This window comes from Gallus gallus, chromosome 26 (genome assembly GCF_016699485.2).
Source record: "Gallus gallus isolate bGalGal1 chromosome 26, bGalGal1.mat.broiler.GRCg7b, whole genome shotgun sequence".
NCBI lineage: Eukaryota > Metazoa > Chordata > Aves > Galliformes > Phasianidae > Gallus > Gallus gallus.
Genome location: NC_052557.1, coordinates 1,135,772 through 1,157,962, shown reverse-complemented (window position 1 = coordinate 1,157,962; position 22,191 = coordinate 1,135,772). Strand labels below are relative to the sequence as shown.

The following is a 22,191-nucleotide window of genomic DNA, read 5'->3' as shown; positions in this document are numbered from 1 at the left end:
GCGCAATTAAGGGCCTCGCTGCTAATTGGGGCGCAATCCACGCTGCAGCTGAGCGATCTGCGGTCCTTATAAGAGGGGGCTGCGGGAGTCTAATACAGGGGCGTGAGGGGACAGCTGGGAGCCCTCTTTCCTGCATCCCGACGCCCTCAGCCGACCCTGAGAGCACAGCCCGGCACAGCCGCCCTCCCCGAGGGGCCCACGTTGGGTCGCACCGGGACAGCCGGTAGGACCACGGCCACGCGCCGGGCATTAGGACCGCCCGCTCCCCTCCGCCCTCGGGGGCGTGGCCAAAAGGTCACGGCGCATGCGCCGCTCCGACATCCGCCGTCCCGCCCTCTTCTCCGATTGGTCGGCGCGAGGAAGGCGAGGGGCCAATCGGGGCGGCAGGGCGGGCGCGGCCGGCGGCGCGTGCGAAGATGGAGGAGTACGCGCGCGAGCCCTGGTGAGCGGCGCGGCGCGCGCGGCGGCCGTTGGGTTTTGGCGGGCTGCGACGTGCGCGCGGGCGGAGCGGTGATCCGCCTGAGGGGAACGGCGGAGGCGGCTCCGGGAGCGGGAAGGCGGAGGGGGCGGGAGGTGACCTTGGCGACGCCGCTGTCATGGCCGCCGCTTCCGGGCTGCGTCACTGTGGCCCGCAGGGGCCGCGCTCGCCGCCCTCCGGCGCAGAGCCCTTCCCTGAACCCCCTGTGGGGCTGCAGGCCGCCCTGAGGGGATCGCGAGGCCTCCGCTCCGCCTCCCCTCCTCACAGCGCTTTCCCGCTCTGCGGGACCTCCTTAAAGTCGGCGAAACCGTTAACGCGAAGCGTGCGGATAACCCAAGTTAATAACGCACTGAGCCCAAGTTGATAACGCAGTGAACCCCTCAGGTTCCCCCCGCTGTGGGTGCTTCGTGTCAGCCTGTCCTCAGAGGACGCGGCAGGAGGCGGCTGTGCTGCTCTCAGGGCTGTTTCCTCCTTTAAAAGCCGCGTATCAAAGTCAGTTTACTGTTTATGAGCTGTTCAGCGGAGGTCTGGGGGGTTATGGGGAAAACCGGAGGGACGTGGGGATCTCCCAGGTCCTGTCTGGCCTCAAGGATTCTGCCGTCATGGGCTTTTGCTGTATATGTTGATGCTGTGGGGAAAGGAAGAGCTCTTTACATTATCAGTTTGGATTTCCGGCAAGGCTTTTAATGAGTCCCCTCATAATGCGCTAAGGAAGGTGGGGAGCTGTGAGGAGCTGCTTTATTCTTAACAGCAGATCAGAATCTGGGCAGGAGGTGCAGAGAAGAGAGAAAAACATGGCGAGGAGTGAAGTGGAGGCTGCACATCTCAGCTCTGACTGCACGCAGGAAGCAGGCGGTGGTGGGGTGAAAATAAGGCATGGAAAGGGGCTGTGCTGTATAATTCCATCAGAACTAGAGGGGATTCGTTAGGAATGTGAGATGGAAGCTTAGGGCAGGCAGTGAAATGAAGGACGGCACCTGATGGGACGGCGTTCCATCCTCACACTGCTGGTTGTGGGACTGAAAGCTTCGGAGTTGTTTTTTTTTCAGGTTAAAAGCTCGTGGCAAAACATTCAGTGAGTGTTCAGGGGCAAAGGAGCAGCAACATCACGTGGAAAGCGAGGTCAGAAAAGCACACTGATGCTCTGATGGCAGAACCTGTGAGCCCCGGGCTTGCCATAGCGTTCAGCTCTGTGTTTTGCTGGGGTTGCTGCCCACTGCCACCTGAGTGCTTGGCTTTTACTGTCAGGTTTTGATGTGAGATGAAAGAAACAAAACAACTCGATTTGTGCAAACGCTGCAGAATTTCCTAGCAGTGGGAGCACGGCTAATTGCAGGCTGGTGCTCCCAGGGAGCAGGAGAATTACAAAGCTCTCATGCTTGGCAGCAGTGTTGAAGGGGATGTAAGCCTCACATGAAAGCTCATCTCTGCAGTTGAAAGTGTTTGCTGAGAGGAAGGTGCTGCTTGTTTGGAAGCATTTGACGCTCCATGAGGTTGCCCTTTGGCAGCTCTGCACGGGCGTTGCTGCGTTTTGTTTTAATGAACTTCAAAGACCCTGGATGCATCAGAAAAACCTTTTCAGTTTAACAAGAGATGGCTTTGAAGTCTCCCATTTCAGTAACCTGAACTAAGGAAAAGTATGAGGAACTCAGGAAAGCGGTGTTTTGTGCTGCTTGTGAACTGAGTCCTGTTTAAATTTGCCAGTCAAGTTCTCTGTAGATCATGAGAAGAGTAAAATTAAAGTTATAATACATAATTAGGGCAGAGCTGGCTGTTAGCTGGAATTCTGCAGAGGTTTTCTGTGATGGAAATACATCTCTGTGCCACATGTGAGGAGTTCAAGCAGCTCTGTGCATTTGCTCTTTCCTGCTACAGGGGGACAGGCTGGCGGCCTTTGCTGAACGCTCAGCTGGTTTTGCTGCAGCATTTCCCCTGTTGGTGATGCTGCTCAGCAGCTGTGGGTGAAGCAGTGTGGTGGGCAGGCTTGCTTCCTTGCACCACTTTTGGGTTCTGTTCCAACAGCAGTGCTCCAGAGGTGTGAGTGGTGGATGTGCCACAATGGCTCGCACGGTGTGACATGATGGAATGCAGCATTTCCATCTTTGTGTTTCTTTACAGTCCCTGGAGGATTGTAGATGACTGCGGAGGTGCCTTCACCATGGGAGCGATAGGAGGTGGCATTTTCCAGGCCATCAAGGGCTTCAGGAATTCCCCAGTGGTAAGTAAAACCATTTGAGCAGTGCATTAAGAGTGCAGCTCTGCTTTCTCTGTCCCATCAGCAGTGCAACTTGCAAGCAGAAGGGAAGGCAGAAGAAATCCTGATACGCAGGGGTGGCTGTGTGTTGCTAACCTGGTCCCTCAGAGCTGCTCCCTCAGCTGAGTTCCTGCCTTTGGTTCTGGTTGCTGCACTCCACAAGTGGAGCCTGGGCAGTTCTCCATCAGCTGCCATAGACCTCTGCCTTCCTTTGAGAAGTGAGAAGGCTTAAAGAAGGAATCTTTCTCCCTCAGAATTATATGAGGGGATATTGCTTTCTGTAATTAAGCTCTTAATTAAGTATTAACGTTTTTCATAACTCAGTTTATTTGAAAGTGGGGTTTCGTTTAATTGCACAAATGGAACGTGGAAGTTAAAGTTTAGGTGATGAAAATCAGTTGTTTTCACTTTCAAGTTTTCAGCTGCAAAATCTTGACTTCAAACATGGTGCAGATTTTGATAAAAGTAATCCCCTGTTTCTGCTTGAACGTGGGTTCTAAAACATTCCTCTGGCTGTTATAGAAAGGGCTTAAAAGGGATGAAAGGGTTTTTTGTTGGGAGTGGTTTTTGGTGTTCGTATGTGACGAGTTCATTGCCTGAAGTTCCTTAATAAGCCATCAGTTTGAGGTAAATTTTGTGAATAAAATTCATAACTTTTTCCAAAACGAGTCGGGTCCTGCAGACACTTCACACAAGCAGGATTATGTGCTTTATTTTGCTTGAAACTGGTTGAGTAAATCTGTCCACGCTTCCAAGTGCTTACAGCTAAAACAAAGCTTGAGTGCATGCAGGAATAATGCAGTGTTAGAGTGTGCAGTTCTCAATCAGTTCAATTCCCAGCACACTCACAAAAAAGATGGATTCAGGTAATGTCTGATGGTTATACTTCATTTCTGCAGCTTACAGGTGTTTGTGATAAGTAAGTAAAGGAGCCGTAAAAATGCAGTTTTTGTAAGCTCCTCATCGTGGTGCATAGAAATAGGTGGTGCCTGTGGTGTGTTATGGTGGTAAGACTTCATTCTTTCATTCGGTCCTTCTTATTGTAGGGCGTAAACCACCGACTGCGGGGAAGTCTGGCCGCTGTTAAAACGAGAGCTCCGCAACTGGGAGGTAACTGATTTCTCACTCACGTTGCCATTGGCTTTCGAATTCCATTATAATCATGCTTTGGTAATGTTTTTGGTGATGTGGCTGCAGTATGGCTGGATCATCTGCTTTCTCTAAACTGGTTCTGTTCTTTCCCCCAATGTGCTCACAGGTAGCTTTGCTGTCTGGGGAGGTCTGTTCTCCATGATTGACTGCAGCATGGTCAGAATGAGGGGGAAGGAAGATCCATGGAATTCAATCACAAGCGGAGCCCTAACTGGAGCCATCTTAGCTGCCAGAAGTAAGAAATGGAGCTCTGGGGAGGGAACTAATTGGGAAAGCTTCTGTATTCTAATGTCCATTACAGTGAAGCAGAGCTGTGTGATTCCCAAACTGGAATTTACTTCGGAAAAGGAATTGAAAAATAATGTTAGACTTGTGTCCTGTGCTTATGAAAGTAATGATTATGTTCTCAAACATTACCATTGTTCTTTTGTTTCCCTGAGGAAGGGGGAGAGTTGCCTAGTAATTATTCCTTTATTAGTGATACTAATGGGGCTTAATGAATGCAGTGTTTGCTCGTAGGAGAGATTATAACTATAGAAAGAGAGCTGTAATGTGCAAAGTAATGCAACGAAAAAAGAAACAAGTGTTGTTTTGTGCTTTTATTTTTAGATGGACCTGTTGCCATGGTTGGATCCGCCGCAATGGGAGGAATTCTCCTGGCTTTGATTGAAGGAGCTGGTATTCTCTTAACAAGATTTGCCTCCGCACAGTTTCAGAACGGTAAGGAGTCCTCAGTGCAGCAGCACAAGGCTTTTGTTGTGCAGTGTTTGCTGATGTACCCAGCCTTATTATGGAGTAAATTGTCTCCACCACTCATCAGCTTCCAAGTCTGTAAGAAGTCAAAGCAGAGCTGCACATAAATTTTCTCTCTGTGGGATGACAGGTCTAGAGACATCCACACCTAAATGAAGTGGCAAGATTGGCTATCACTCAGCAGCATGAAGGTATAGGAATCGAGGTGGGGGGGGGGGGGGGTTCCCAGGCACAGGGGAGCACAGGGCTTCGGAGGGTGGAAGAGATATTTGGGATTCGTCTGAGCAAAATGTGCAGATGTGGGTGGTGTTATCAGAACAGCACTGTGAGGCTGGAAGCAAGGCTGGAAGCAGGGCTGCCAGGCTGAGGAGCTGCTTTCTGCCCTGCCCCTGGGGCATCCGCACTGTCCCTTGCAGGGTGTTGGCTGTTTTCACTCTGTGCTGTGTGGTGCTGCAGTGTGAAGGAGCAGTGGGTGGTGGAGGTGGGTGGTCCTGGCAGGGTGGCTGTGCTCTGTGTGCAGCTGATCTCAGTTAGGTGGTAAAGATCAGGCACATACAGACAGGATATTCCAAACAGGGGTAGTGGTGATGATTGGATTTCCAGAAACTGGATCCCTTTTGTTTTCTAAGTGCAACACAAGCTGAGATGTCAGTGAGTCTGTAACCATTTATGTAAATACATGCCTGCTTGAAATAATTAATGCCTCTGTTGGCCCACCTCATTTTGAGAGGAATACAGACAAAACCACTAGTGTTGAAAGGATTAGTGGCAAGCCACTAATTCCTGGTAGGATTCCTCTCTCAGGTTTGTTCACTGACGTTCTTTGTTCTGTCTAAATTGGTACAATTTCTGTAATAATTCGGTAGTACAAAAGCTTTTTAAAATGAACCTGCTTTAGTGAAAGGGTATCATCTGTCTGTCACAGTTTATTCTCTTTAAGCTTGGCACGTAATAAGCATATTGCTTCCCTCAGCAGAATGTCAGTAAGAGGAGTCAGGAAGCTGATCCACAACGACTTGTTCCATTTCACTGCCTTGCTTTATTGTGGGGCAAGTTACCGTGGATAAACCTTTACAGAGTGGCTGGGTTCAGCTGCAGGGCAGTAAGGCAGAGGTTTCCAGTGCCTTTCGGTGACTGAAAATGTTTCTCCCATTGTTTGATTTCTTTTCTTAGAAGTAAAAGAAATTAAAAAACAATTGTTCCTTATTGGAACAGGTGTAAAGCTCTTGAACGTCTTGGAATGAAAAAACAAAATCAAATGTGAAGTCTTGTTATTGGCTCCATTAATTTCAGAAGGGACTTATTTTAAAGAAAAACACTGTGGGTGCTTCCTGCTGTCAGTAGGAAGAATGCTTTGTCTTCTCATGTTTTTGACTTCTTTTTTTCCTTACCCACAGGCCCTCAGTTCTCAGATGACCCCTCCCAGCTGCAGCCCTCTCCATTTGGCGACTACAGACAATACCAGTGATCATCCTCATTCTGTTAGTTCGTATTGTAGCTGAGCTGTAATTTAAAATGCTGGAGGATCAGGATATGGTATGTCTTTACACCAGTGGTAGTCTCTTACACAAACCATGTCAAGAGGACCTTCAGCACTTGGCAGTGTAAAGCTGCACAGAACTTTTAGAAGATGACAGATCTATTTATTGGTAACAGATTCCATTGCTGTAACGTTAATACATGTCTGATAGAATACATGGAGATTTAAGATAAGGACCAAACGGAGTCTTGTAATCCCTTGGCCATTGGCTGAAGTGAATGTCTGTGAAGTCTTCTCTGGGATGTGGCATTAACTATTCCACATCTGGAATTTACCCTCTTCCCTTTTGGATTTAGGTTGCTATACAAATTTTGGATTTTATGTTGCTACACAAATTTCAGCTTAAGGGAAAGTGTTAAACTACGTGCAGGTTTACCTTCCAGAAGTGACTGTTACTGGAATGCACAAGCCAGTGAAAGCAGAGGGCTCTGTGTGGTTGGAGGATGAAGTGCATTGCACCTGCATGTGTGCTTTCAGCACGGTCTGTTGGCTTTTTGCTGTGGATTGAGTCCTCTAGTGCTCTGAAGGTAGCACAGTTCCGTTGGCTCTGTGTTTTCGTTCTTAGACTCCAGTTCTGAAGGCACGTTCCCTCTTGCCAGCAGTTAAAAATCATATCCAGTGGGGTTTTCTGTTGTAGGTCCTTCCTAATAGGTATATTGTATCATGAAGTGCCAGCAGGTGATAGCATTCAAAGGCTTGTGTAGCATTATCCGGGACAGCTGAGAGCTTTTCTTCTGCCCAGAAAGGATCTCTATAGTCTGAGGAAACTGCCAGACTCATTCAGTAGGACAGCATGAAAGTAACAGAAGTGCTCAAATGGGTGAATTAAGATTGTACAATGTGTGCATGCAAGTGCAAGATCCTGAGCATAAGGCTCATATGTCCTGTAGAAGTGACAATTTCCTCACCTGTTTCCACCACCCTGCCTGTCCCAGAGCCACTCCAGGACTGCCTGTTGCTCTGGTACCTCGCTGTTCAGTGTTGTTGCTGCTGGCATGTCATTTTCAAGAATCCTTAGCTCAACAGCCTTGTGTTTGTGAAAGCTTGTCTTGCTTTGCCTCTTACCTGGTTGCTCAGGTGAATTGTAAAGGATTGTCTTGATTTGTTACTCAGCCAGAGTGCTTGCTTCTGTTCCTGAGACCCCAGCTGTGGAGGAATGAGCAAATCCCTGGCAGGTGAGGGGAAATTACAGCCAGATCCCTCATCAGTGCTGCACCTCCCTCAGTATCCAAATCTGCATGTTAATCACCAGATGCTTTCCTGTGCTCTTTATATAGGACTAGCACACTGGGTGGTGTTCAGCACTGCATGCTTACCCTGGGATGGGCCTCTGCAGCTCAAGGGGGTCATCCTTGGCCCAGCTCATGTCCCTGCACTGCCCTCCAAGCTGTGTGGGGTCAGGAGGTGACTCTGTTGAGGCTGAGCTGCTCAGGAGCTGAGCAATCCCAGGCTGGGTGCAGGAGGCCCCAGCACTCCTAGCCTTTCCTGGGTGCTGTCAGATTGGGCACACAGCATCTGCTACTCAGGGACTGTATTTAAGCAGCACCCTGAACATCTTGGGTGACTTCTCCCAGCAGTGTTTGGCTGGGAGCAGACTTTGGTGGGGTTGTGGTAGGGAGGTGTGCAGGATCTGCTGCTCCCTGCTTTGGGGTTCCATCTAAGCCATGCATTTGGCAATGCCCAAAGCCAGGCCGTGTCCAAACAGCCCCAAGAGGGGTCACCACACACCCCTCTGCCTCACCTTGCTGTGAGGTTACAGGCTTCAGCTGCTCAAGAAGAGCTTTATTCAGCTCAGCCCCTCCCCTCTAATCCCCCATGACTGTCTGCGCCCCACGGTCACTCACACACCTCTCTCTGCACAAGGGCAAACCCTGATGTGAGGTGCTGCCCTTTGCTCCTCACATGCTAACCAGGTTACAGTGTCTTTGCTGGACGGCTGGGAGCCCTGCAGGTGAGCTGACAGCTCTCTTCCCCTTGCTGTTCCAAGGAGGAAAGGCAGCAGGTCCCTCAGCTCTGCAATGCACCATGCCTCCAGGGAAGGGTTTCCTGCCCTGTCATCTCCACAACACCCACAAGCTTCCTGTTTTGGTGCTGTCCTGACTCACTTTGGGCAGGATGGAGACCACAACTTGCAGGCAGCTCACAGCTATCCCTGACACTCTCCTCAGGGTGCTCTCCCTGGAGCGACTTCTCCATCAACACCCCAAAAAACGAGACCAACACCACCAGCACGACACTGAACTATTGACCTCTTTATTTCAATCAGCTACAGCAGCTCTACATTCCCCTAAAACACTGTCCTTCCTTCACTACCACAGACAGCGAGGGAGCCGAGTACACTGCGGTGGCAGCAAGTCTTCTTAAAGCTTAGTATTAAATATTAAATATTCTCTCATTTATGTTTACATTACTTTGTCAAGAAAAAAAAAAAAGACAATTAAAACTTAAGTTATGTGAATCTGTGCCTGTGCCCTGGGCAGCAGCATCGGGGGCCACAGAGCTGCCCTCAAGGAGGCAGCTCTGCTGGGAGGGGTCTGCAAAACCTCCATCCCGGGGCCTGGTGCCACGTGAGTGCTTGGGAAGGGAGTGCTCAGCAGTGCTGGGAGCGGAGCACCCGCACCCTTTGCTGTCGGAAATGGGCATGCCTGGACAGGTCAGAGGACTGTGGTGTAGTCAGAACACTGTTTGGAGGAGGTGAGACCTTAACAGTGCCGCAGGGCCGGCCTCGCCTCCCCTCAGCCCCAGCAAAGTGCGTGGGGAAGGGGGTAAGGATTTGGTCGACAGAACTTTGCTAAAGAATTTTTCTTTCTTTTTTTTTTTCCTTAGAAAAAAAAAAATGATAACAAACAAATCCAACAACAACCCCAAACAGTTTTGAGTCTTCCTTTGATTTTAGCAAAGAGAGTTTAAAAAGCACTTAGGAAGCTTGTACTAAAATCAGGTGCTCTCAGAGGAGAGAGTCGTCTGTGCACCCCCCTTCGAGTCCGTAGCGAAACTCCTGCAGGTTGGACACACCGTAGAAGTGGACAAAGGCCGCAGCCACCACGAGCACATGGAAGATCTGATGTGACTGGAACTGCAGGGAAGCAAGAAAGCCCTTTGAGCCGGATGGAAGCAGGCAGAGCAGCACTGGGAACAGCTCCTCCACACTGCTCGGCCCTGGGACTGCTCTCAGAACAGCACTGCCTCCCTCCTTTCTCCGTGGCAGTGCTACCTGCACTCTGCTGGGAGGCACCACGGCAGCCCAGCCTTATTCTCCCCATCTCAGAGATCCCCACCATCAACTCCCTCTCCTCAGCCTCACAGCTCCCCGCAAGGCACCCCATCAGCCCTCCCACAACACTCACCCAGATGTCGAATTTGCCCGGGAAGAAGCGCTCAGGAATGCGGGCAGCGTACAGCCCCGCACCTGTGATGTACATCACAGCCATGAGGAAGAACCAGCCCATCTGCCCAACTGTGGTGGCCTTCACGAACCCCTCGGCGATGGTGAAGTGCATGGTGGGCACCACACCGCTCAGCCCCAGCCCCAGAAAGACACCTGTGGTAGAGAGGAGAGATCAGCAAGAGGGAGCACGCGTGAGGAGCACAGCCCTGCCAGCCCTGCTGCTGGAGTCATTTGTTTGTTGAAGCTGCTTGGAGCTCAGGGGGAAGGTGCTAATTAGCAGTGTGGGAATTTTCAGCTGTCAAATTTAATTAGATCAGCAGAGGGCTGATAGCACCACAGCAGGATACCAGTGCAGAGGGCTGTGTCTTATAGTGGCAGCAGGAGGGTGGCCCTGCAGCAGCAGGCAGGGTTTGGCACTGCCACCACGCGCTTCACACTGCAGGAGCAAAGCAGCTCTGTCCCACAGCAGGCAGCTGTGAACTGTGCCAGCACACCCACACCACTGCTGCACGGGTAACGGTGGGGCTCAGCCCTCTTCCCTGCCCTCTTCTTGACACAGCACTAACACGGGTGCACGCATAGAGGCCTGCCCTGCAGCCTCCAGGACAGCAGGGGCATGGCAGCACAGACTGTGGAGGAGACCAGGAGGGAATCTGTCCCTCTCTGGATGAGCTGCAGCTCCACACTGCCAAACCACTTCCCGGAGAACCCGCATTTGTGTGGCACAGCCCGAGGCCACCCAGCTGCTGCTTACAGGGCTATTTCTAAACACCGCCTGCCTGCTCCAAACCTCAGCCTTGCTGAATGCCAAGAGGAGCTCAGACTGGCCCTGCTCAGCGGAGGATGCAAATCTCCAGCACAGTGAGAGGAGGCAGGAGGCCTCCCTGCTACATAGCAGCATGGTGCTCCAGGGGAATAAATGCTGCAGGTGCTGGGAGCTCTTTGCAGTACCCTGGAGCCCTGCTCTAGCATGGAACCCCCAGCACAACACAGCAGCTTCTTCACGAAGTGCCTTCCCAGCACACTACGTGGCTCCTTCCTGGGGCTGGGGACACACGATGAGCACGGAACACTCCTACCTGCTCTTGTCTGCCGGTGCTTGGGGGTGGCAAACCGGTCCCACTGAGCAACAATGATGGCAGAGATGCCCAAGACGCAGACAATGGAGAGGTAGATGAGTCTTGGCTGCGGGGAGCAGTAGAACGAATAATAGAGCCAGGGGACGAAGCTCCCCATGATCAGCAGTGCAATTCCTGAATAATCCAACCTGCAGCCAGGGTACAATGAGAGATACATGCAAGTGAGCCCCAAAGTCTGCCTCCTCCTGCATGCTCTGCACTTGGTGCCGTGCAGACTGTGCACCCAAACAGAGTCACCACCACCACAAAGCAGCCATGACCCCATGAGTAAAGCTGCATCAGGCAACAGATGTTCAAGTCTCATCAGTACAATGAGAAACAGGAGAAAGGACCTGGGGCTTACGAGAATGCAAACAGAGCTGGCAGGAGTGCAATGAACAGCTTGCTGGATATGCAGGAGCAGCATAGAGATGCTGTACACTCAAACCACCATGATGAGTGGTGGGCATTAGTCCTTGTGCATATGGATTTGATTGTTCTCCACTGCAAAGTGCTTTCGATCTATCGATCCAGGAACAATTTCACCACTGAAATGCAGTCGGCTGCATTTCCCACTGCCACAGCAGCCTTGCAAGAACCCTCCCCAGTACACAAGGACATTCCTGCTCATGGCAGGCAGCACAGTTTGTTCCAGACACAAGAGCCCATGGGATCTGGTGTTTGTGCATAGGAGATTGGCAGGATTTCCCAGCAAGCAGCACCCAAGTAAATGCCTTTGATAGACTTCTGTGAGCAAGATCTCATTCGAAAGCCTTGCTGCTGCTCTCCCTGTGCCATGAAGGCTGATGTGAACTTAACTCAAAGAGCAACACTGACCTCAGAGACGAGCACTGGCCACTGCCCAGTGTTTCCACATTGCCGGGAATCCTGTTTGTTTTGCTTTTCAATTTGGTTTCAGTTCAAATTGGATCCAACCCAGAGTTTTTCAAAACATCCAGTAAACTGGAAGACCCATGGCTGCCCAGTGAGACCAGGACCGTTCCTCACTGTGCTGCTCCAAGAGGCACTGAGGCCATTCTCTTGGGAGATACAGGTTCCCACAGGGTCCCAGTCCTCATAGGCCCCCTTCCCTGAGGGCATCAGAGTTGCTGCCAGATGCAAGGTGCTGAGGTACAGGACAGACCCTGGTCCTTCTGAGTCCCACACTGCATCCAATGAACACTCCCTTCCCCAAAGAACAAAATCTTAGTAAATGCAGCACTTGGAGAGGAAGTGCTGTGAGAAGTCAGAACATCCTGAGACCACACAACCACACCGGTGCTGACTCACTTTGAAAAAGTCCGTGAGACCTTCTCTGAGTGACAGTAGACAGTGTGGAAAAGCCAGGAGAAGCTGAGGCACAGCACCGCCCCGAGGAAGAACATCCCAAACACAACCTTCTCCTGGAGAGGAGCCATGAAGTACATGTTGGGCCGCAGCATGGTCAGGATCCCCAGGCAGAGGAACAACACAAAACCTGCAGAAAACAGCAAGTGGGCAGTCAGGCAGAGGCACATCCAGCATCGACCGAGGGAGCGCAGCAGATGGACTGAACCCTGAGACAGGCAGAGCACACTGGCAGCAGCACAGGGAAGGTGATAAGGGACACATGGGGGAGAGGCCAGCATGGCTGGCACAAAAGCAATGCCTGGGGGCATCTGTCTTACAAACACGATGCCTCCTTAGTACAGCAAAGAGCCAGGAGAATCACGGGCATGGCTGTGTTCTGCAAGGCAGAGGCTGCAAACATCCTGGGTTCCAAGGAAAAGTTTTACGAGACCCTCTGTTTTACCCAGAACACATTTCTCCATCCCAGGAACAGAAACAGCTGACCTATAGTGCTCAAGCTCTGTGCAGCGGGAGCACAGCTCAGCCAGCTCCTGAAGACCCTGAGCCTCTAAGTCCCCATGTAGGCCAGAACTCTGCAGAACATCTGGCGAAGCCTCCCTTGCACTGTGAGCCCAATGGGGCCATCAGCTCTTGAAAAGTGCTAACACCAGCACTGAGCTCAGGTCTCAGTGCTGCTGTGAGGAACTGTCCTGTTCTCCCTTCACTCAGAGGCCCAGGAGCTCCCAGCCACCAGCAACTTAACGGCCTACACGTGCAGAACCAGAGGGGTACATGATCCTAAAAGGAAGGCGGTAGGCACAGAGAGGACGTCAATTGAGTCCCTTGGAGCAAACCTGTCCTTCAGAGGCAGCCCCTCGCCTTAAGCACTGGGGCAGAGCACTCCTCCAGCCCTACAGAAGTGCTGTGCAGTCCCACAGCCCCCCGCTCACCTAACAGGTGAGTCCAGATGTTGCCCGTCTCGGTGTGTATTCGAAAGATGCTCTTGAAGCAGGCTCGGAAGGACGGCATTGGAGGCCGGTGCCCGTGCAGGAGGTAATCGTTGTCCTTCAGCCAGTCGGGCAGCACATCGTAGGGGATCACACGCCAGCGCCCTTCCCACACCTGCAACACACCGACTTGTGCTGGTGGCCACGGGGGCTGGCAGCAGCAGTGAGGCAGCCCAAAGGCTCAAGCTGAATCATCCTGGGAGCTCAGGCTGCACACAGAACAAAACCTGCAGGTCTTGCCTACAGCCAGGGCTCAAAAGGCCCTGAAACACTCCTCTGGGGGAGGAACTTTGGCTTTCGCAAAACCCCGTGGTATCCCTTACACCACCCACATCCTGCGGAGCACTTCCACATCCCCTAAGGAGCTGGAGACAATTCACAGCATTTAACCCTTCAGCACACTAAGTGTCCACTCCCAGCACCGGAGAATTCCATTTTAGTCACACAGAAAGAAGCCTGGCTGGCCACAGAACTGTGCTGGGATTCATGCATTTACCAAACGTGGTGACCATGAGCACCAGTGCTGAGCAGAGGCACCCAGCAAAACCAGCAGCAGCATTTGAGCTCCCAGGCCCAGATGATGCTGGTGCTGCTCCTGAGGCTGAGCACAGCCTCCAGCTGCCCCCCGGGATCCCAAGAAGCTCCCATACCTTATACACAAACTCTTCCATCTTCTCCATAGCATGATGAGCCTGCAGAGGCAGCGTCAGCACACGGACAACTTCCTCCTCTTCCTCACGGGCCACTGGGCACGGCGGGTCTTCAGCCTAGAGGGAGAAACACCGTAGGGAACCATTCCTGCCCATGGGGGGGGCACAGGCACCCAGAGAGCACCTGGGGCTTCATCCCTTCCCGAGGGGTCGGACAGAACCCACCGGTCACCACCACTTATGCAACTTGCTCCCGCCTCAACCATCTCAGGCAGGCTAATCCCAGACTGATCCTAGTTTAAAGGTGGGATTACCACGAGGGATTTTCATCCTTACAACTAAAGCTAAAAGAGCCCCTGGGCTCAGCCGGGTTGTCCTGGAGCCGGGTGCCCCTGGTGCACATGGCATGGCCCAGCCCAGCGCCCCCCATCCTTTGCCATTAGCAGCTCTGGAGCTGAGCACACCCTGCAGAAGGGCAGCATAACTCACCTGACAGCATAAGAGCTAAAATACGTTTTTGGGCCAAGCTCTCAGAGCACAGGACTGATCAACGATCGATCATCAGAGAATCACAGACTCATTAAGGCTGGAAAAGACCTCCCAGATCCCCCCAACCCCGTCCCTCAGCGCCACACCTCCGTGGTTCTGAACGCCCCCGGGGGGCGGCCGCAGTCCTCCCTGTGCAGCCGTTCCAACGCATCGCCGCTATTCCGGCAGGATTTCTCCTAAGGCCCAACCTGACCCTCCCCGCCACATCCCCGGATACAGAGCCCCGCACCCCGCCGCACTCCTCCACCTGCCCGGGGGATAACGGGCAAAGTTCGGGGTCAATCCCGGAGCACCGGGCCCACTCGGTGCCGGGCCGGGCGCCTTACGCTGGCGGTGCCGGCTGCTCCCTGCTCGCCCTTCTCCTCCAGCAGCGGCCCCAGCTCCGCCAGCTCCAGGTGGGCTCTGTCCCGGCCGGCGGCTGCCAGCCCGTTGCCCTGCGCGGCGGCGGCGGCTTTCCGGGACGCCATGGCGGCGGCGGCGTTCCTGGGGTCCCTCCGCGTCCTTGTGCCGCCGCACTGAGGAGGGAGGAAGAGCAGAGTCAACACCACCAGGCCCGGGCCGACACCGGAGGTGAGAGCGACGGAACCGGGCCGGAACCGCCCCCGGTGACCGCCCCCGGAGGCAGCACCCACACTCACCGGCCGCTACATCCCGCGCAGGGCGGCGGCGGCGGCACCGGAAGCGACGCTAAGGGAACGGGCCGCTTCCGGCCTCTAAACCCCGCCCCGACTGGGGCCTCGTAGCACTCGTGCTATGATTGGCTGAAGCTGCCGGCCGTCTCTCTCCGCCCCGATAACACCGCCCGCTGTGATTGGCTGAGCCGCCCAGCTGGTGGGAGGCGCTCTAGCGCAGCGGCGCCGTCTCGCTGGTTGCGCGTTCGACTGCCCCCTGCAGGCGGGGCGCGGCGGGGACGCACGGAGGGTTGCAGCGGACACCCATGGCGCGAAGTCCGGGCTCGTGTCGCTGTGATGGTGGCAGCGCTGCTCTGTTACCACATCAGCGCGGCCTGGAGGGGACCCGCGGGGGGCCCGGCATTGTCCGTCTGTCCCCTGTCCCGCTGTCTGTCCATCGCAGCGTTCTGGAACCGCTGGCGGCCGCGTGGCCGAGCTCCAAACGGCGTCGAGGCCTTCCCTGCCGTGTGTGGGCGGCAGTCACGGCTGCCCAGGCCGCCCCTGGCCGGTTGCCGCCGGCTCGTCTTTCCGTCCCTCAAGGACAGCTTTAATTACCCCCGGAGTCTCCCCGCCGCCGGATCCGGTTCCCATCAATGATTCATGGCCCGCTGTGGGAAGGGGTTCCTCGGCCGCCGGGTTGGGACCGGGGGGATTTTCCGACCTTTGCGGCGTTCCGTCGGCGGTTGGGGGTGCGCGGGGTGTCCCCGTGGGGTGAGTGGTGCACAGCGGGGCACAGCGTGGGAAGGCTTTGGGGGGGGGCAGAGGCAGCCTGTGGGTTTTGGGGCTTTGGGCGTCGCCCACTGCAGCCCGATGGGGGTCAGCGGTCCGTCGGGCTCCGGGGAAGGGCAGAATCCCTTCCACGTGTGCGTCCCGGCAGCAGCACGTCCTCCCCGAGCCTGGGGCTGGCGGGGGCCGGAGCTCAGCCCTTCCCTCTGCAGGGACGAACGCCGCTGCCTGCAGAGCCCGGAGGTCCCCATGGGTGTCCTGAGCTGCATGAAGTACCTGATGTTCATCTTCAACGTGCTGGTGTTTGTGAGTCCCGCTGGGGGCGGAGGGCTGCGGGGTGCTGCGCTCAGAGCCATCGAGCCGAGCGGTGCCATCCGCGCACAGCCGGGCTGTGATGCTCGGGGCGGCCCCCGTCCGAGGGAGGGGACCCCGGCACTGCCCCCACGAGGTGCCCTGTGACCGCGCTGTGTCCCGCAGGCCGGGGGGATCTGCCTGGTGAGCGTGGGGGTCTGGGTGGCTGTGGACCCGGCTGGTTTCCAGGACATCGTGGCTGCCAAGCCTGTGCTGAGTGTGGGTGCCTACCTGCTGCTGGCTGTGGGCATCGCCCTCTCGCTGCTGGGCTTCCTGGGGTGCTGTGGGGCGCTGCGCCGGAGCCGGCCACTGCTGCTGGTGGTGAGTGAGGGGCAACTGGGATGCAGGCAGCTGTGGGATGCAGGCAGCTGTGGGGTACAGGGTTAGGGTTCCCACTGTCCCTCTTTCTCTAGGCTTGTCCCACATGGCATTTCTGATCCTTTTCCTTCAGTTTTGAGGGTCAGAAACCCTTTTTTTGAGCACGGGCACCTCAATATCTTTGGCTTCCCCAGCCCCTGTCGTGTTCTGCCTTGCAGCTGTGGTGCTCAGAGATGCTGTGTTTGTCCCCATGCACTGCGTGCTCATTTCCTGTCCCCCTGTCCCTGTTTCCCCGTGCATGGGCAGGGATGGTGGCAGAGGAGGGGAGGAGCAGCAGAAGCAACCTGGGCTGAGGATGATTTCTGACCTTTCTGTCCTGCTGCCTTGCAGTTCTTCATCCTTGTGAGCCTCGTCTTTGTCACACAGCTCGTTGGGGCTGTGCTCTTCCTGGCGCACTGGAGGCAGGTACTGTCCCCTCAAGCTGATGGCTCTGGGTGGGTGAGGGTGGGCGTGCGGTGTCCCTGTCCCCATACCTGGTACCTGTCCCCAGGTGCTCACAGGTGGCACCGATCCCATAGATCCGGCCAGAGCTCTTCCTGTCAGAGCTGCGAAGGAACTACTGTGGGGATGAGGGTGCTGAGGTTTTCTCCGTGGCTTGGAATACCCTCATGGTGACGGTGAGTGGCCAGGAGCCCCCTGCTGGGGTGTGGAACACCTGTGGGTGCTGCTCAGGGTGACTGTGACCACGGGGGCGGTTCTTATGGACCACAGGACTCATGTTGGGCCATTCCCTCTTCCTCTGTTGCACCTCCAAGCATTTTGACAGCGTGTTGATGGGGTTTCCCTTCCATTTCAGTTCTCCTGTTGTGGCGTTTTAGGGCCTGAAGACTTCGGGAATGGCTCCCGCTTCCAGGAGCTGCACCCAGGGACGCCCTGGCCGCAGGCGTGCTGTGCCCGGGATGGGCTCCTGCAGGCAGGCGAGCTGCTGGGCTGGGAGCAGTGCCAGGAGAGGAGCCCTGGCTACATCCATGAGCAGGTAGGGCTACATGAGCACCTGGAGCCTGGGGCACCGCTGTGCTGTGGTTCTGTGCAGCGGAGGCTCCCCAAATGTCCAGCTGCTCCATCACGGTGCCCCCAACTTGTCCCAACCTCCCTGGCCCTCGGTCTGTCTCTGAGCTCCCTGCAGCCCTGTGAAGCACGAGGAATGCCTCCATCGTCTCCCTTCCTGCCCAGGGCTGCTTCCCCACCTTCAGCAAGACCTTGCAGAAGTACATCTCTGTCCCCGGGATGTGCAGCTTGGCCGTGCTGGGCATTGAGGTATTGAGCAGAGCTGGAGGGGACAAGGCAGGCGGTGGGTCACCTCAGTTGGGTGCTCTGTTTGCTGGTAGGGGAAGGGCTGCTGCTTTGTGTGTGCTGGGACCACAGGTGGGTCTGGGCTGCCCCCCCTTTAAGGCCTCTCTTTGTTACAACCACCCCCACAAAACAGGTCTGTCTCAGGGGTGTAAAGCCAACCTGCCACCCTCTGTGGGCGAGGTGGGTAGAAGGACTGAGGGAGCGAGCTCTATTTTGCTCCTGAAGGCCTGCAGAGGAGAAGCATTGCTCAGCAGGTTCCTCTATGCAGCTCAGAGCAGCCCCTTGCAGGGCACAGGTCTGGCGCCTGGCTGGACCAGGAACAGAGCACAGAGGTCCTTCAGCCTCGTCCTCCACCAAGGTGCTGCTGTGGCAGGGAGTTAACCTGCTCCCTCTCCTTCTGTTTCAGACCTTCGCTATGTTCTTCGCCTTTTGCCTTTACTACAACTTTGACTGAGCAGGATGCTGGGAGCAGCTCTCCAGGCCACGGGCATTGCAGCAGAGATGAGCCAAATGCATTGGAAACAGCAGCAGGCAAGGATACTGTTTTCTTGCATATCCCAGCCCAGCTGTACAGATGAGTAGCCTCATTGAGTCCTGTGTCTGCTCCAGTGGATGGGTAAGGATGAGGTGGCTCACTTATCCTGGAGCAGGGACAGGGCTCAGGTTCAAACCTTTGCACACATACACGTGGACAAGGAGGCTGAGCATCAGACTTGCTCCTGCTGCAATCTGCCAGGAAAATAGCTTTGACAACACAGAGTCCTGCCTCTAAAAGCTTCTGATCTGCTCTACCACCAGGGTCAGGATGTCTGCATCCTCCATCCTCCCCTCAGCTCTGTTCCACCACTCCTCACACCCCCCCCTCTCCTACACCTCTGGGCCCTTTTTGTCCTTTCTCAGCCCTTCCCTCTCTGCTGGCCTTTTTCTCTGTGCAGCTCCTGGAGATGCAACCTAGCTGTGTTAAATGGTGTAATCTGCAACTGGAATGTAAGAGCTGGCTCTCTGGCAGCCTTACAAGCCTTTGCTTCAAGATATTTTGAAAACCCCAAGCAAACCAGGAAAAAAAAAAGTAAATTAAAGCTTTATATTTTATTTATATAACTTCTCAACAAACAAACAAACCAACTCCTAGGAAACAGAAATAATAAAGCCTGCTACTATTACATATTAAGATATTTACCATGTAAAGAAAAAAGGACACAGAGCAGAGCTGACAGCCACATCAGGAACAAAAGTCACTTAGGGGTCCAGGCGAGATTTCTTCTCCTCCTTGCCGATGGTGCTCCCTTTTCTTTTTTGTGTGACAGATCCATTGGTGGTTTTTGTTTCATTCTGGTTTGTTTTCTCCTCCAAAGCCTCCAAAGAAATAAAAAGTAACAGCTGTGAATAATTTAGTTTTATAAGTAAGTCATTAGCACTGCTGTGCTAATTCCCATCTGTGCGTGCATAGAAAGCCTGCCCCTTCCTGGAAAGGACGCTGTCCAACTCAGGTATGGGGTGGAAAGCACTCAGGTAATGGAGATGGCCCAAACATAATTGATTCCTTGGAACAGGTTTTGATCTGCTTAAATGCAATTTACTTTTGTGCATCTCATCTGTGAGGTGGGTCAGGATGTAGAACAGAGGCAGGAAAATACAAAGCATGGTGGCAGAAAGGTTGCACTCCACCAGCAGCTGGGGAGACCAATCAGCTCCAGAGTTCTTCTCCTGATGTGCAGGAGAACAACGTGCAGGAGAAGAAGCTGAGCACGAGGTACAGCCACAGCAGAACATGCAGTTTGGAACAGAGCTGAGGCAGAACGAGGGTTGAGGATCTCAGGATTCTATCAGTGCTGCTCATCCCACAAACTTCCTGGGAAAGCACTGCAACTGTGAACACCTCATTTACATGGAGGGGGCAATCATTGTTCCCCCACACCACCTCTCCCCCTCTGAGCTGTGGTCATGGAAGGCAAATGCACACAGCTGCACTCAGCTGCAAAAGGAAAGCCCATTTCTTACCCTCTTCTGTTGGCTTGCGTATTTCTCAGTCCACTCTTTGGCATTTATCAAGAACAGTTGCTTGTTGTACTTGTACTCTGAGGACTGAACATAACAACAACGATTTGACCTAATATTAACACTGAGAAGCTCAGACTGAGCACTGGGGGTTTATTAACTCTTTGCAGCCCTGGCAGAAGGACTCCTGGTGCCAAACCCAAACTACTATGCGCACATCACGCAAAGCACACAGCTTTGTTGCTCACTTCAGTTTGCGTGAGCAAAGGCACTGCTCCACCCACAGCCCCTGAAGCCTTAGAGGAGCCCACATACTATGTCTGCCATGAGGGGGTCATCGGGGTTGGGCTCCACCATCAGCAGCTGTATGGAGGTCAGCAGTGTGGAGATGTTCAAGGAGGGCCTCCACGCGCCCTGCAGGAGGAAAGGGTGAGAGAAGCAGTTGAGAGGAAAACCCTCGGGATACCTGGAGAAAGCTCAGGGCTTGGAGCGCTCGGAGCCCAATGGAAAACACCCAGTTTGCTCTCAGCACACAGGCTGAGGCCTCTCTGAGGGAGCTGATGGGCTGTGCCTCAGCTGGGGCAGTACTGGGGCGGCCCATTTTCAGAGGGCTGCCTTTCCGCTGCAATCCTTAAAGCCTTGGAAGCTTATACGGAGCAAAGAAGGTCATGTTCTAATCTCTAAACAAAGGAGAGGCCACACAAAAACTCCACTGCTGCGCTCCTGTGTAAATAAGTCAGTAGCAAACAGACATTCAATCAGGCTTTTACAAGAAAAAGATAAGGAGCTCATTATCCTCCTCAGGCTCACTTACTGCGCCCAAGCAGCCCTATCTTACCTTTGGTGGTAACTTAAGAACATCCAGACAAATCCTTCCAGCAGAGTCGATGTTAGGATGATAAATAGGGGTCAGAAATCGAATCTTCGGGGGCTCAAATGGGTACCTTGAAGAGATCAGAGTTAGAAAACAGGATTTTATGTTCGTATCCCAGTCGCTTCCTCACCCAAGTAATGCCATTAAGCCCTCCTTGCAGCAGTTCCTGAGTGACATCCTCTCCCTGTAACTCTGGGAGGAAGCAGTGCTTTGCTTCCAGCTGTGCTTGACCAGCACTTCCCACAAAGAAGCAAACACGACGGGAAGCTTTGCACTCAGAATGAGCTGCTCTCCAGGAAGCTTTGAGACAACCGATGCAGAAATCATTACAGCACTTATAGGTTACTCAGCACACATCTCGGGCCGTCCAGCATGGAGTGCCCCATTCAGCCGGCAGGAATAACAATCACATGCCACACATGAATGGTCTCACCTACAGATAACAGCGTTCTTCATGGGGAGGCTGAAGGAGAGACCTCATATCAAATGTATGAGGTTATCATTTGAGAGACGTGCCGCACCAGCAGGACATCACTGCTCGCCTACCTTTCAGGAACCACTATCTCCAGGTCGAATATCCCTTTCTCATAGGGTGTATCTGCAGCTCCGATAATTTCTTTGAAAACAAACAAACAAACAAACAATATCAGCATAAATGCTACGTTCAAAACCACAGGAACTCATCCGACCACCTCCACGCACCACCCACAGTTCTGTGGCACTCCATAACAATCCTTACGGTTGGAGAGGACCTCCGAGGTCCCCACATCCAACCCCACTGCACTGCGTGCACCGACCCTCAGTGCCGCATCTCCAGGGATGGGGACCCCCCCGCCCCCCACATACGTGCCCGCAGCTCATCCAGCCGCGCTCCGCTCTGCCAGCAGCTGATGCCGGGCGGCGGCTCCGTGCTCAGCATTGTGAGCTCCCTGCTGAGCCGCGATGCTCTCTGCATGCCGTGGATATGAGGCTCTTCTTCAGCTGCCCTGAAGGAACCGCAGGGAGGGTTGGGTTGGGTTGGGAGAGGCCTTAAGGACCATCACATTCTGACCCCCCCTTCAGCTGTGGGGCTCCTTTGGCCGAAGGGAGGGCCCTCGCTGACTGCTGTCACACCATGCCCTGCTCTGAGGGATGCTCCCACGCCCCCCCCACAGGGCAGGGCCCCCCCCCGCCTTCCCACTCACCCCGCAGGGGGTTCCTTGGCTTCACCCCCCCTCCCAAAGCCTTTCCTCCAGCGCAGCTCACACAGAGGCCCACCTCAGCGGCCGACCCCTCCATAACTGCTGCCCATGACGTAACCCCACCCGCGCCCAAGGCCTCCCCCAACCCACCACCACACCGAACGACCCCCGACAAACAAGAACCGCCCCCCACTCCCCCCACTCACCCTCCCCAGGACCCTCTCACACCCTCAGCCCCGCCCACCTCAGCGCGCACCCGAGAGGCGGGACTTCCGCCGTCGCCTAGCAACGGGAGGAGAAGCTGTCGACTAGCCCCGCCCCCTACCGAAGATACGAGCGCTGATTGGGTGCCGCCTAGCTCCTCCCCCCAGCGGCGGCATTTCGAATCCGAAAGGGGCGGTGCGCGACTATTGGCGGAGATCCGCTGGCGGGAAATAAGCCACGCCCCCGCGAGGAGGGAAAAGTGCGCAATGTGGGCGTGGCTTACAGAGAGCCCGCCCA

The 22,191-nt window shown here is 54.4% G+C and overlaps 4 protein-coding genes across 27 annotated transcripts; 2 read left to right on the top strand and 2 right to left on the bottom strand.

Annotated features, from left to right (window-relative positions):
* Nucleotides 1-377: 377 nt before the first annotated feature.
* TIMM17B (translocase of inner mitochondrial membrane 17 homolog B (yeast)) lies at nt 378-8,570 on the top strand. Of its 5 annotated transcripts, XM_025143709.3 has the most exons (7): nt 378-442; nt 2,597-2,696; nt 3,779-3,842; nt 3,991-4,119; nt 4,494-4,604; nt 4,768-4,828; nt 6,035-6,353. In XM_025143709.3, exons 1-6 carry the CDS (start codon nt 417-419, stop codon nt 4,791-4,793), a joined length of 456 nt encoding a protein of 151 aa, XP_024999477.1. In that variant the 5' UTR covers nt 378-416; the 3' UTR covers nt 4,794-4,828; nt 6,035-6,353. The 5 variants fall into 5 exon arrangements, with proteins under 5 accessions (XP_024999477.1, NP_001376241.1, XP_046760091.1 ...); NM_001389312.2 differs by lacking the exon at nt 4,768-4,828 and having other exon boundaries at nt 6,035-8,570; XM_046904135.1 differs by lacking the exon at nt 4,768-4,828 and having other exon boundaries at nt 378-573.
* On the bottom strand, nt 8,408-14,907 carry ADIPOR1 (adiponectin receptor 1). Its single transcript, NM_001031027.2, has 8 exons — nt 14,857-14,907; nt 14,545-14,733; nt 13,670-13,786; nt 12,963-13,134; nt 11,974-12,160; nt 10,645-10,832; nt 9,525-9,718; nt 8,408-9,253 (listed from the first exon to the last, which is right to left on the bottom strand). The coding sequence occupies exons 2-8, from the start codon at nt 14,683-14,685 to the stop codon at nt 9,125-9,127; spliced, it is 1,128 nt and encodes a 375-aa protein (NP_001026198.2). The 5' UTR covers nt 14,686-14,733; nt 14,857-14,907; the 3' UTR covers nt 8,408-9,124.
* Nucleotides 14,908-15,124: 217 nt separating this feature from the next.
* Nucleotides 15,125-19,027, top strand: LOC428541 (tetraspanin-18-like). Of its 11 annotated transcripts, none has more exons than XM_040652876.2 (8): nt 15,125-15,600; nt 15,828-15,921; nt 16,093-16,287; nt 16,675-16,749; nt 16,863-16,961; nt 17,163-17,320; nt 17,518-17,601; nt 18,044-19,027. In XM_040652876.2, exons 2-8 carry the CDS (start codon nt 15,865-15,867, stop codon nt 18,213-18,215), a joined length of 840 nt encoding a protein of 279 aa, XP_040508810.1. In that variant the 5' UTR covers nt 15,125-15,600; nt 15,828-15,864; the 3' UTR covers nt 18,216-19,027. The 11 variants fall into 11 exon arrangements, 10 of the variants coding, with proteins under 10 accessions (XP_040508810.1, XP_040508812.1, XP_015154295.2 ...); XM_040652878.2 differs by having other exon boundaries at nt 17,141-17,320; XM_015298809.4 differs by having other exon boundaries at nt 17,141-17,320; nt 17,471-17,601; nt 18,044-18,574.
* UBE2T (ubiquitin conjugating enzyme E2 T) lies at nt 18,708-21,973 on the bottom strand. 10 transcript variants are annotated; one of them, XM_025143846.3, is made up of 8 exons: nt 21,935-21,973; nt 21,356-21,495; nt 21,056-21,125; nt 20,943-20,972; nt 20,474-20,579; nt 19,951-20,049; nt 19,639-19,722; nt 18,708-18,993 (listed from the first exon to the last, which is right to left on the bottom strand). In XM_025143846.3, the coding sequence occupies exons 2-8, from the start codon at nt 21,462-21,464 to the stop codon at nt 18,877-18,879; spliced, it is 615 nt and encodes a 204-aa protein (XP_024999614.2). In that variant the 5' UTR covers nt 21,465-21,495; nt 21,935-21,973; the 3' UTR covers nt 18,708-18,876. The 10 variants fall into 10 exon arrangements, with proteins under 10 accessions (XP_024999614.2, XP_024999613.2, XP_015154298.2 ...); XM_025143845.3 differs by having other exon boundaries at nt 21,694-21,948; XM_015298812.4 differs by having other exon boundaries at nt 21,841-21,948.
* Nucleotides 21,974-22,191: the final 218 nt, after the last annotated feature.

Coding starts and splice junctions, on each gene's coding strand:
- TIMM17B (NM_001389312.2), top strand. CDS start 417: ATGGAGGAGTACGCGCGCGAGCCCTG. Junction 2,697..3,778: donor GCTTCAGGAATTCCCCAGTG/GTAAGTAAAACC, acceptor TTCTTATTGTAG/GGCGTAAACCACCGACTGCG. Junction 4,605..6,034: donor CTCCGCACAGTTTCAGAACG/GTAAGGAGTCCT, acceptor CCTTACCCACAG/GCCCTCAGTTCTCAGATGAC.
- ADIPOR1 (NM_001031027.2), bottom strand. CDS start 14,685: ATGGCGTCCCGGAAAGCCGCCGCCGCCGCGCAGGGCAACGGGCTGGCA. Junction 13,787..14,544: donor GAGCAGCCGGCACCGCCAGC/GTAAGGCGCCCG, acceptor TTCTCCCTCTAG/GCTGAAGACCCGCCGTGCCC. Junction 12,161..12,962: donor CATCTGGACTCACCTGTTAG/GTGAGCGGGGGG, acceptor TGTTTTCTGCAG/GTTTTGTGTTGTTCCTCTGC.
- LOC428541 (XM_004934862.5), top strand. CDS start 15,700: ATGGGGGTCAGCGGTCCGTCGGGCTCCGGGGAAGGGCAGAATCCCTTC. Junction 16,750..16,862: donor TCCTGGCGCACTGGAGGCAG/GTACTGTCCCCT, acceptor CCGATCCCATAG/ATCCGGCCAGAGCTCTTCCT. Junction 16,962..17,140: donor GGAATACCCTCATGGTGACG/GTGAGTGGCCAG, acceptor CTTCCATTTCAG/TTCTCCTGTTGTGGCGTTTT.
- UBE2T (XM_025143846.3), bottom strand. CDS start 21,464: ATGCAGAGAGCATCGCGGCTCAGCAGGGAGCTCACAATGCTGAGCACG. Junction 21,126..21,355: donor GCTGGATGAGCTGCGGGCAC/GTATGTGGGGGG, acceptor TTGTTTTCAAAG/AAATTATCGGAGCTGCAGAT. Junction 20,050..20,473: donor TTCTTAAGTTACCACCAAAG/GTAAGATAGGGC, acceptor TTCCTCCTGCAG/GGCGCGTGGAGGCCCTCCTT.